Here is a 13,756-nt window from a genome sequence, read left to right on the forward strand (position 1 = left end):
GCAGTGTCCTTGAGCCTGGTACTTTTTTGGATGGCAGGGTAATCCATTTAAGACGAAGCTCCGACTTGGTTTAGACCCTTTTATTATTCATAAAGCACACACAGTCAGGATGCTGCAGCCAATCAGCTTTGGTTTCATCAACATGAGACACAAATTACGCAAGGAGGCCTAGATCTCCTTTAAACAAATAGGTTTAATGCACACGATAGCGGTACATGAGGAGGAGCAGCAGTTTGAATAAGCTGAGAGAATGAGTGAGGAAGATCTTAGCCATGATGGCATAAACATACTGGTGTGCCTATTAGATTTCATTTTGCAGACTGAGTACTGCAACAAGATAAAGGGGTAGAGAGGACACACTGTAGGGGCAATTCCAAGCTATGCAGGAGGATGTAGAGCCATTTCTATTTTGCAGGACTTGAATTTGGCACTTGATAAGAGCTGTCAGTCGTTAGCGTCAATTTAAATAGCATCAATGAGCAAGCCACTAACTGGATTACCCCTTTTGGGATGTGTCCTATATTTTTAATAGAAACGATTAACCACAAAAATTAACACTCAAACTGAATTGCTTAACTAATTAAAATAGGCGTGAGATTGGACTTGTTGATGTAAAATTGGCATAGTATGCTTATTTAGATTTTTCCATCTCTAAAGAAATTCTTGTTTGCGAATGCATTTCTAAAGTCAGCGGAGTAGGCTTGCACCTTGGTGTGTGTTGGGAGTACCATCCCAGTGCATTGTTCCCAAACAGAAGCCCCTTTACCCATTATCAAACCCAGGAACACACTAAGGCTGTGATTAGACCCCTGCACACTAAATGGAGGCATACCGCGTCACAGTGGTGTGACCTTGTGCCAAGCCCCCATCTCTAATGAAACCTGCGAGGAAGGTGCATCAGACGTCTGAATCCGCTTTATTGGCCAGGTATACTTGCGTATACTAGGAACTTGTCTTCGGTTTGCTATACAAAGCCAAGCAGGTAACAGATCAGCAGGTGGGGGGGGTAAGTAAAGTTATACAGATAGGTATAGCGTAGGGACACAAGTGAGTTACATGTACATCTAGTCAGTCAATGTTCAGGAGTTCAGCAGGCGGACCGCTTGGGGAAAGAAACTTTTGAGGCTTCTGGTGGACCCGGCAGGGACGGCCCTGTAACACCTGCCTGAAGGAAGCAAGTTAAACATCATTTTATCATCATCAGAACACATATCATTTTGATTGGCAACACAAAGCTTATTTCATTATTATTCAGCACTGTAAGCCTGACTCAGACTTGTTCGTTAACCCGATGGTTAGTGTACAAGTCAGATGGTGGGGACATTGCACATGTGCAGAACGGGTCCTGCGTCCTCACAGGGCCCCCTAAGCTCCAGCCTGACATCAGCATATTAGCGGTACGGTATTACACAGCCGCTTCCCTGTGGATGTGCAACATCATACAACTCTGAATCAGGCCCCATATGCTATATTTGGTCTGTCCTAGCCATTGATCTATTATGCTATGCCGCACTGCTGACAATGCCAATGTGAAATATTAACCTGGTGTGTTCTATGGATGCCAGTAATACAGTTAGCTGGAGTTCACTAATGAAAGTTCTAACGTACTGAATGACAGCACTAAACCTATGTTATTGACAGGAGCCACTTTAACAAGTTAGACACACACAGGATTTTCCCATTGCAGGGGCGCCCGTCACTCACTGCACTGGTGAGCACGGTGGTGTAACAGCTGGAGGAGATTTTGGTTCTTAGGGACATCCCTTGAGCAAACCCGCAAATCAAGCTGTCTGGTAACATCATCATCAGGGCTTTCTTAATCTGTTTTACGAATAAAATTCTAGTCTAACGTACAATATTAAAAGTGCCCATGTAAAAATAATGGTGTGAGATTACATACACATATACGTGAGAGTCTGGGATAAGAATCCAGTATACTTTACTTACTGATTGCACCAGTGTAGGTTGGTTGCGTTAAGTCTTTGGGCACCTTCCGGTAGATGTCAAACCTTGTAGGAGAAAAAAACAAAACAATATGACGCTATGTATGGAGTGCAAACATGCAACAAATATTTTACTAAATAGAACATGTAAGAAAAGGGGTAGACGGCTCATTTCAAGCTTAGTAGCAATCGTGATTTATCCCTGGAAGGTTTACTTTAAACAATTACCAATGGTAGTAAAGTAGCATTGGCTCTTAAAATGGTTACACGAAAGAGCTAAGCCATGGTGACATCAGCCATGCTAATTCAGCAGAATATTGAATATATTAAGTATCCCATTTACACTGACCCTGATTAAGGGTCACATGGAGTTCTGGAGGCTAAACTAAAATAGTGCATGGCCTACATCACATAACTTACCCGGAAAGACTAAAAGATCTTAATATGTATAGTTTAGAGCAGAGAAGAGAAAAGGGGACCATGATAGATACTTTCAAATATAATCAAGGATTTTAACAAGGTACATAAGGGAAATAATCTTCAAAAGGAAGAGAAGTAATAGAGAATATGCACTGAGACTGGGGGAGGGGGTAGGTTCAGAGGAAATGTAAGGAAAAATTACTTCTCAGAAACGGTAGCGGGCAAGTGGAATAGCCTCCTATAAGAGGTGGTAGAGGCTTATACAGTAGAGCAATTTAAACATGCTTGGGATAGACATAAGGAAATCCATACAAAGAAATACAGATTAAATAGGGTTTGAGGTAACATGGTAAAAAAAAACAGGGCAGACTAGATGAGCCTGGGAATGATAATGATCAAGGGTGTAGGAGGAGCTGTGACCAAGGCCACGTGGGTGTTACCAGTGCCGTGTAGGTATGGCCAGTGCCGTGTGGGCGTGTACACTACTCTATCAGCCTTAATGTCTCCCAAATTTTTTTAAAGTAGAAAAATTGCATAATTTTGTGAGTGAAACAGAAATACAGTTATCCTACTTATGATTCATGGCTGAACATATAGCCAGTCTTGTGGCTGGTCATCATAATGCTATTATGATGAACAACCTATTTTTATATGGAGGCCTGGGGTTGTAGTCCCATGTACCCTACTGTTAATCTTGCTTTGCGTTTACATGCCTGACTGAAATCCCCATTTTTTTCCACTTAAAATAAATTGTCCCATTTAGCTTATATTGTAGTAGTGCAGCAGAACAGTATTGAAGAAATATAAAAAGGGAAAATAAAAAATTTCAAATCAGTTCTTTTACCAGTCGACAAGTCATAATCTTATAAAGGACTGCTTATGAACAGGACACACTCACTCATACTCCCAATTTATAGTTATTGATCATTTCATCGGTTACAATACAGAAAGTGATCAGAACAGTTCAACTAGTTAAAACTTTCATACACACCCACTACAGTCCTCTTCTACGTTAAGTGAAAATTAGGCATTATAATAACAATACTGTTACATTCCTCCCAACATGACCCTCTCCAGGAGGGACACAATGCTCTGCTCCTGGACTTTTCTTAATTTATGATTGCCATCACCTGTGCTGAAACACCTTTCTAATCCATTGACCTGTTCGACACAGGTGCCGGCAATCATAAATTAAGAGAAAAGTCCAGAACCAGAGCATTGTGTCCCTCCTGGAGAGGGTGATGTTGGGAGGTATGTTGTTATCTTTTTAAAAAACTTATTCTTATGTGGAATACTAGCAATAACTTAAGTGTCATAGCTATATATTACATGTATGAACAATCACAGGTTGCAGGCACTATTCTTGGAGTCATACTGTATTCACCGTGCTCTAGAACTGGGTGGGACAGATTGGCTCATTCACAGGCAATTTTTATTCTAGTTAGGACAGTGCAAAAATTACGCCATAAAAAGCCCTTATGCCCCAGAATACAAAATATAGACATTGCTTCTTTCTTTTTCCACTTCTCTTTCCAAAACCAACACAATATCTAACTCCGTCCACGTCAACTATATTAAATGGCCCAGAGCACTGACTGCATAGGCTGAAAGCCAAAAGAGCTGACGGCTCACTGATTTGGCACGGACATGCAGGGACTTTAATAAAAGGTTTTGAAATGCCAATGGAAAAGACGTTTATCCAAAGGTTTCACAAATGAAAAGTGTACAACTGGAACGTGTTACCTTGTTAAAAAGAACCCTAAAACTACTGTTTGTAAAGAGTAGGGTAGAAGGTTAAAACTCTTGCGATAATCCATTACTGAATAAACATTCTTAAAAAGGGGATACATATATCTAATTATATCTGCCCATCAGTGCCTTTTCTTGTGGCGGACGAGCCGTGTAATTACACAGGGCGCCCGCTGCAGCACTTTGTGGCTCATTCTGATCCCCCTCATCCCTTTCCTAGTACTCCGCTGGGGGAAGGGTGGAGTTTCGTGGAATGACACAATTGCGCTATGATTTCACGATGCAACCGCGTCATTCCATGAAACTCCACCCTCCCAGCGGAGTACTAGGGAAGAGAGAGGAGGGGGAGCGTGACGTCACCGCTGGCGCCCGCCAGCGTATATACACCCCCTTGGCAACAAGCATTACCCTTGGAAACGAGCATAGATCTCAGAACGTGCAACCCCTGGCAACGAGCATGACACTCAGTGCGTGAAACCCCTGGCAAAAAGCTTGACACCCAGCGCGTGAAACCCCTGGCAACAAGCGCGACACCCAGCGCATGAAACCGCTGGCAACAAGCGCGACACCCAGCGCATGAAACCGCTGGCAACAAGCGCGACACCCAGCGCATGAAACCGCTGGCAACAAGCGCGACACCCAGCGCATGAAACCGCTGGCAACAAGCGCGACACCCAGCGCATGAAACCGCTGGCAACAAGCGCGACACCCAGCGCATGAAACCGCTGGCAACAAGCGCGACACCCAGCGCATGAAACCGCTGGCAACAAGCGCGACACCCAGCGCATGAAACCGCTGGCAACGAGCACGACACCAAGCACATGAAACCCCTGGTAATGAGCAGGTAATTTAAAACTAATAATAAGCTTTACTGTAGGGCATAATATGGTTCAAGGGCATTACTGTGTGGAGCGTTATATGGTGGAATATTTTTTTCCCCTTATGGTGACAGAGGTCTGTTGTTGAATGTCTCTTTTGGGGGGGGGACACTTTTTTTTTTTTTTTAATGCTCGCACTGGGAGCCAAATTGTCTACAAACAGCTCTGCTGTCCATTACCTTTGGTCTGTATATTATAATGCATTAAAGATTCAGCTAAAGGTAAGTCAGAGCCTGTATAGGTACTTGGAGTTGATCATGTTAAATATGTTCAGCCAGTGTGAGGCACTGTTAAGCCGACGCAATGCTACAGAACAGCAACTTTCCAACAACCTTCCAATAAAATAATATTCTAGAATTCTATAGCCAAGAAGAACCGATCACCCAGCCTGACCACTGAAAGTCTCTTTTTATGGTTAACTGTGGACTAGTCATGGTTTGCGAGACGGTTTTATTTTTGTTTTCTCATCAACTCTTTAAGTTGTAATGTGCAATATAAAGTAAAAATGTAAAACATTTGAAAATTCCATGCAAAAAAGGACGCACGTGAATGTAATAAAGCAATCTCTGTTACTTCTGCTTGTAATATGCCCTGGTAATATCTAAGGCTGGTGACCTGTTGCAATGTTGCAGGCAATACCAGTCATATGGATCTATATAATGTGGTTGGGTAGCTCTAGATAGAATGCAATACATGTATTGATTCTTTCAAATTGGATTTTAACTGGGTATTACGTTCTGTGCACAGACTCTGTGGAACCGAGGGCCTGATTCAGACCTGATCGCTCCTCTGCGAATTTGCAGAGGTTTGCGATCAGATAGCCGCCGCCCAGACAGAGTGAAAACCCGCCCCGTGCAAGTCTGCGCACGCCTTGCGGAAATCTTGGCGTTCACCGGTCAGCTGCAAATCCATTCGCAACTCACTCACCATCAAATGATTTTTCAAGTCTGTGCATAGCCCAGGACCTACTCTTACAATGCGACAGAATCAGGCTGATCGGGGCCGGAGCAGACGTCACATACATCCCTAAAAATGCTTGGGCATGTCTGCGGTTTTCCCGACACTGCCAGAAAACGCCCAGTTACCACCCCCAAATGCCGACTTCCTGTCAATCAACTTGCGTTAGGCTATCGATCCCAAAAAGTCGCTGAATTTCTTCGCAGTTTGGCCTCACGCATGCGTACTATGATCCATACGCATGTGCAGTCTACCGATAATTGCCCAGCTTGCGAATTTGCACAACAGCGATCAGGTCTGTATCGGGCCCGGAGTTTTATATACGAAGGGTAATGACAATTCTATGATAGCACCACCAACTATTAACTCTGTATGACAGATGAACTGATACAGCACCATGGCAACTTTTGAAATGTTTTTCTTTTTTAGTAATATGAGCTGATGTAACAGTCAAAATACCCTTCATTCAGCACTTAAACAAAGGCTTATGTGTGTGCAGCCTAAACAAAACCCATTCATTTGGACAGCACTAAGTCATTAAACAAAAAAAAATCTATATAATCAATGAACCAATGAGAGAGTCTATCCCTTGATCAACAATAAAACCTAATTAAAATACACACATAATAAAGAAGCGTGTAGCAACCTTGTGTGTGGTGTGATATGTTCACTAATGTTGACACAGACTATATAGACAGTGAGACTGTTGAAATATGGTCTCTGGTGGCCCAGGGGCTCCTGAACGCTCCAGTGTGGCTTCTGGGTCCTGGAGTCATGTGACAGTCACTTCTGAGTCAGACTTCCGAGCCTCCAACATTCCAGTGTCAATATTTTAACAATGTCGACATCAGAAGTGTCAACATTATCACTTGACATTATATAGGTCAACATTCTGACTACTACTCACAGCACTTTATAATCTGGCATTCAACAAATATAAAACTTACCATTAGAACAACTTAAACATAAATACAAGAACTAATGCAGCAATAATGATAAAGCCACGGTCGAGGTTTATCCAACCCAGTATTACATTCATATTTCACATTTGTAAGCATCTAGTTAAATGGGTGGAGCACACATATTCTACAAGGGTAATCCAGAAAATAAAGACCGTTCTGCTTTTGCATTTTTTTAAATAAAAGAGCACCCTTATCTATTTCTCCACATAATCGCCCCCTTCATATAAGCATTTATCATATCTGCCCACGAGCATCAGAATCCCCTTGTCGTACCTTACCCTGTGTGATGGTGGTCCCCCTGCATGTCAGAGAAAATGATCGTAGATGGGATTTTTCATCAGGTCTGAATTACCACCTTGGCTGCCTCCAGTTCACTGTACCAGTTGTTGACCGCATTTTCCGCCCAGGGGTATACACACGGAGAGATCCGTGCTTAAATTCTAAGTAATCTGACTACACAATCTCTCCGTGTGTGGGGTGCCAGCGACAGCGATGCACGCTATTACCAGCTCTAGATTTGGCATGCATGCAGGCATGCCAAATCTAGTGAGATTGCTCATTTTACCACTGGATGAAATGAGCTCCCCCCTCTCGCTCAGCACACATCGCGCCGAGTGCTGAGCAGGGGGAGAGATGTGTGCTGATCACTTTAGAGCTTATTGAAAAGGGGAAAATTGCTTGGAGCAAGGTCTATAAGGAGGCTAAGATCTGCGTCCATCTACTCAAATGCTGGGGGCAGGCCAGCAAAGGGCAAGGTCGCCCAGCATGTTGTGAGGACGACCCCTGCCTGCATTGACAGGTGGCCCACCACCATATTTTATCCGTCCGGCTGCACGTGATGTCATGCAGCCTCCCTGAAAACTAAATACAGAGGCACCGCACACATACACACACAGTGCGCAACTGGCACTCAGGAGACTGGAAGAATAGGCTGACACAGTTGCGTACGACATATATATTTTATATATATATACATATAGAGATATATATATAGAGATATATATATAGATAGAGAGAGAGAGAGAGAGAGAGAGAGAGAGAGAGAGAGAGAGAAAAAGACAGAGGGGGCGCTTCATAGTGCAATAGGTTTTAATTCATAAAAGCACAGAACTCTTGTTAAAATCACAACGTTATTGCTCGTACCTAAACAACCTCCGCTGTGGGCTTAATACCACATGATTTAGAATACACAATTCCCCAGCAATACTGCAAACCTCCGGTAATCATCCAGGACAGGACCTCACACTCGTGCCGCTAGACCGCTTTAGTCAGCCGCCGCACGCCAGGACACCGTCACTCGCCGACACCTGAAGAAGCAGAGGGGGACTCGATCGCACACGTCAGCAGGCCACGCCCCTACGCGTTTCGTCACAGACTTCGTCAGAGGGCTGACCTGCTGCCCGTGTGCCCGTCCTTTTACAAACGGCTACCGCCAATCAGCTACTTACATCAACTATTCTCATTTGCATATGTATAGTATATCCATGGGGGACGCACTCCACCAATGTGTCAAAAACCATTAATTAATTAATTGATGGTTCTGATATGACTAATTGGTTATTAACTATGCTGCTATGCAACTAATTACATATACTGGTGGCATCCCTTCTGTTTAGGGGTTGCTGGTGCTTTCACTCCCTATGTCTCTATTTTCCATGGCTCTTTTTTGTGATGTATATATAAAAATGCTCTGCCATCTCCTGATCATGCTGCCGATATATAAGTAGGAGCTGATAAGATTGAAATATGTGAATATAAAATTATATATGGTATATTCCTTTTTTTTTTTTTTCTCTCAAGTTTTATTTTTGTTTATCCCCTTTTTGTATATATATGAAAAAAATGTTATGAATAATATACTTTCACTGACTAATTTGTCTGAAACAAAAGTTGTACGAAAATGTGAAAAAATGTAGCAATATCTAAGGAGAGTTCTCTTTATGTGTAAAATGTATCTATGATGGACTAACTCTAGAAGTGATTAAAGTAGTTCCCCTCCCCCCACTCCCCATTTTTTTAAATGAAACTCTGTTTGGAAAGATGTTTCTAATCAATTGCAAAGATCTCCCAGGTGTGGGTTGTAACGCTGAGGCTAAAAACCAAAGATCGTTTACTGCACTAGTCTTTTATATATATGATAACAAAGTTTTATCTGAATTTATGTTGTTATCTTTTATTACTTGCAAATGAAGTAATTTATGGTTTTTGACACATTGGTGGAGTGCGTCCCCCATGGATATACTATAAATATGCAAATGAGAATAGTTGATGTAAGTAGCTGATTGGCGGTAGCCGTTTGTAAAAGGACGGGCACACGGGCAGCAGGTCAGCCCTCTGACGGAGTCTGTGACGAAACGCGTAGGGGCGTGGCCTGCTGACGTGTGCGATCGAGCCCCCCTCTGCTTTCTCAGGTGTCGGCGAGTGACGGTGTCCCGGCGTGCGGCGGCTGACTAAAGCGGTCTAGCGGCACGAGTGTGAGGTCCTGTCCTGGATGATTACCGGAGGTTTGCAGTATTGCTGGGGAATTGTGTATTATAAATCATGTGGTATTAAGCCCACAGCGGAGGTTGTTTTGGTACGAGCAATAACGTTGTGATTTTAACAAGAGTTCTGTGCTTTTATGAATTAAAACCTATTGCACTATGAAGCGCCCCCTCTGTCTTTTTCTCTAGATGTCTTCTCCCCGTGGAATTCCGGGTTATTTGTGACAGTTGGGAGCAGCGGTTCAACAAAGAAAAAGAACATTAGTGCTTTCACTCCCTATATTTCATAGGAGCAGTGACTTTAAGGTCTTAAAGTGAAGGAGACCGATTTCTGTTGCACTGAGCGCACCTGATTATATGTGTATATATATATATATATATAATAAGAATTTACTTACCGATAATTCTATTTCTCGGAGTCCGTAGTGGATGCTGGGGTTCCTGAAAGGACCATGGGGAATAGCGGCTCCGCAGGAGACAGGGCACAAAAAAGTAAAGCTTTACTAGGTCAGGTGGTGTGCACTGGCTCCTCCCCCTATGACCCTCCTCCAGACTCCAGTTAGGTACTGTGCCCGGACGAGCATACACAATAAGGGAGGCATTTTGAATCCCGGGTAAGACTCATACCAGCCACACCAATCACACCGTACAACTTGTGATCTAAACCCAGTTAACAGTATGACAACAGAAAGGGCCTCTTAAAGATGGCTCCTTAACAATAACCCGAATTAGTTAACAATAACTATGTACAAGTATTGCAGATAATCCGCACTTGGGATGGGCGCCCAGCATCCACTACGGACTCCGAGAAATAGAATTATCGGTAAGTAAATTCTTATTTTCTCTATCGTCCTAAGTGGATGCTGGGGTTCCTGAAAGGACCATGGGGATTATACCAAAGCTCCCAAACGGGCGGGAGAGTGCGGATGACTCTGCAGCACCGAATGAGAGAACTCCAGGTCCTCCTTTGCCAGGGTATCAAATTTGTAAAATTTTACAAACGTGTTCTCCCCCGACCACGTAGCTGCTCGGCAGAGTTGTAATGCCGAGACCCCTCGGGCAGCCGCCCAAGATGAGCCCACCTTCCTTGTGGAGTGGGCTTTTACAGTTTTAGGCTGTGGCAGGCCTGCCACAGAATGTGCAAGTTGAATTGTGTTACAAATCCAACGAGCAATCGACTGCTTAGAAGCAGGTGCGCCCAACTTGTTGGGTGCATACAATATAAACAGCGAGTCAGATTTTCTGACTCCAGCCGTCCTTGCAATGTATATTTTTAAGGCTCTGACAACGTCCAACAACTTGGAGTCCTCCAAGTCGCTAGTGGCCGCAGGCACCACAATAGGTTGGTTCAGATGAAATGCTGATACCACTTTAGGGAGAAAATGCGGACGAGTCCGCAGTTCTGCCCTATCCGAATGGAAGATTAGATAAGGACTTTTATAAGATAAAGCCGCCAATTCAGATACTCTCCTGGCAGAGGCCAGGGCTAGTAACATAGTCACTTTCAATGTGAGATATTTCAAATCCACCTTTTTCAATGGTTCAAACCAATGGGATTTGAGGAAATCTAAAACTACATTTAGATCCCACGGTGCCACCGGAGGCACCACAGGAGGCTGTATATGCAGTACTCCCTTGACAAAAGTCTGGACCTCAGGGACAGAGGCCAATTCTTTTTGGAAGAATATTGACAGGGCCGAAATTTGAACCTTAATGGATCCCAATTTGAGACCCATAGATAATCCTGATTGCAGGAAATGTAGGAAACGACCCAGTTGGAATTCCTCCGTCGGAACCCTCCGATCCTCGCACCACGCTACATATTTTCGCCAAATGCGGTGATAATGTTTCACGGTGACTTCCTTCCGTGCCTTAATCAAGGTAGGAATGACTTCTTCTGGAATGCCTTTCCCTTTTAGGATCTGGCGTTCAACCGCCATGCCGTCAAACGCAGCCGCGGTAAGTCTTGAAAAAGACAGGGACCCTGCTGTAGCAGGTCCCTTCTCAGAGGTAGAGGCCACGGTTCGTCCGTGAGCATCTCTTGAAGTTCCGGATACCAAGTCCTTCTCGGCCAATCCGGAACCACTAGTATTGTTCTTACTCTTCTTTGCCGTATGATCTTCAATACCTTTGGTATGAGCGGCAGAGGAGGAAACACATACACTGACTGGTACACCCAAGGAGTTACCAGTGCGTCCACAGCTATTGCCTGTGGATCTCTTGACCTGGCGCAATATTTGTCCAGTTTCTTGTTGAGGCGAGACGCCATCATGTCTACAATTGGTCTTTCCCAACGGTCTATTAACATGTTAAAGACTTCTGGATGTAGACCCCACTCTCCCGGATGAAGATCGTGTCTGCTGAGGAAGTCTGCTTCCCAGTTGTCCACGCCCGGGATGAACACTGCTGACAGTGCTATCACGTGATTCTCCGCCCAGCGAAGAATCTTGGCAGCTTCTGCCATTGCACTCCTGCTTCTTGTGCCGCCCTGCCTGTTTACATGGGCGACCGCCGTGATGTTGTCCGACTGAATCAACACCGGCTTTCCTTGCAGGAGAAGTTCCGCCTGGCTTAGAGCATTGTAGATTGCTCTTAGTTCCAGAATGTTTATGTGAAGAGACTTTTCCAGACTCGTCCATACTCCCTGGAAGTTTCTTCCTTGTGTGACTGCTCCCCAGCCTCTCAGGCTGGCGTCCGTGGTCACCAGGATCCAATCCTGAATGCCGAATCTGCGGCCTTCTAATAGGTGAGCCTTCTGCAACCACCACAGAAGTGACACCCTTGTCTTTGGTGACAGGGTTATTCGCAGGTGCATCTGCAGATGCGACCCTGACCATTTGTCCAACAGATCCCTTTGGAATATTCTTGCATGGAATCTGCCGAATGGAATTGCTTCGTAAGAAGCCACCATTTTTCCCAGGACTCTTGTGCATTGATGTACTGACACTTTTCCTGGTTTTAGGAGGTTCCTGACCAGATCGGATAACTCCTTGGCTTTTTCCTCTGGAAGGAAAACCTTTTTCTGAACCGTGTCCAGAATCATTCCTAGGAACAGCAGACGAGTTGTCGGGATTAAATGGGATTTTGGAATATTCAGAATCCACCCGTGTTGTCTTAGCACCTCTTGAGATAGTGCTAAAGCTGTCTCCAGCTGTTCTCTGGACCTTGCCCTTATTAGGAGATCGTCCAAGTATGGGATAACTAATACGCCTTTTCTTCGAAGAAGAATCATCATCTCGGCCATTACCTTGGTAAAGACCCGAGGCGCCGTGGACAATCCGAACGGCAGCGTCTGAAACTGATAGTGACAGTTTTGAACAATGAACCTGAGGTACCCCTGGTGTGCGGGGTAAATCGGAACGTGTAGATACGCATCCTTGATGTCCAAGGATACCATAAAGTCCCCTTCTTCCAGGTTCGCTATCACTGCTCTGAGTGACTCCATCTTGAACTTGAACTTTTTTATGTAGAGGTTCAAGGACTTCAGATTTAGAATAGGCCTTACCGAGCCATCCGGCTTCGGTACCACAAATAGAGTGGAATAATACCCCTTTCCTTGTTGTAATAGGGGTACTTTGACTATCACCTGCTGAGCGTACAGCTTGTGAATGGCTTCCAACACCCTCTCCCTTTCGGAAGAGACGGTTGGTAAGGCAGACTTCAGGAAACGATGAGGAGGATCCGTCTCTAATTCCAACCTGTACCCCTGAGATATTATCTGCAGGATCCAGGGGTCTACCTGCGAGTGAGCCCACTGCGCGCTGTAATTTTTGAGACGGCCCCCCACTGTCCCCGAGTCCGCTTGAGAGGCCCCAGCGTCATGCTGAGGTTTTTGCAGGAGCCGGGGAGGGCTTCTGTTCCTGGGAAGGAGCTGCCTGTTGGTGTCTCTTCCCTCTTCCTCTGCCTCGTGGCAGGTACGACAAGCCCTTTGCTCTCTTATTTTTGTAGGAGCGAAAAGGCTGCGGTTGAAAGGTCGGTGCCTTTCTCTGTTGGGGAGTGACTTGAGGTAAAAAAGTGGATTTCCCGGCAGTAGCCGTGGCCACCAAGTCTGATAGACCAACTCCAAATAACTCCTCCCCTTTATACGGCAAAACCTCCATGTGACGTTTTGAATCCGCATCGCCTGTCCACTGTCGTGTCCATAAGGCTCTTCTGGCTGAAATGGACATAGCACTCACCCGAGATGCCAGTGTGCAAATATCCCTCTGTGCATCACGCATATAGATAAATGCATCCTTTATTTGTTCTAACGACAGTAAAACATTGTCCCTATCTAGGGTATCAATATTTTCAATCAGGGATTCTGACCAAACTACTCCAGCACTGCACATCCAGGCAGTTGCTATAGCTGGTCGTAGTATAAC

At 44.6% G+C, this 13,756-nt stretch overlaps 1 protein-coding gene across 1 annotated transcript in view; it reads right to left on the minus strand.

The window, feature by feature from the left end:
* The window catches only part of ERGIC1 (endoplasmic reticulum-golgi intermediate compartment 1), a 244,021-nt gene that overhangs the window by 172,622 nt on the left and 57,643 nt on the right, over positions 1 to 13,756 (minus strand). The window contains exon 2 of the mRNA XM_063928069.1: positions 1,948 to 2,009. Within this exon, the coding sequence (XP_063784139.1) occupies positions 1,948 to 2,009 (62 nt within the window). The remainder of the gene's footprint in view (positions 1 to 1,947; positions 2,010 to 13,756) is intronic.

The sequence above is a fragment of the Pseudophryne corroboree genome, chromosome 6, assembly GCF_028390025.1.
Source record: "Pseudophryne corroboree isolate aPseCor3 chromosome 6, aPseCor3.hap2, whole genome shotgun sequence".
Classification (NCBI taxonomy): Eukaryota; Metazoa; Chordata; class Amphibia; order Anura; family Myobatrachidae; genus Pseudophryne; species Pseudophryne corroboree.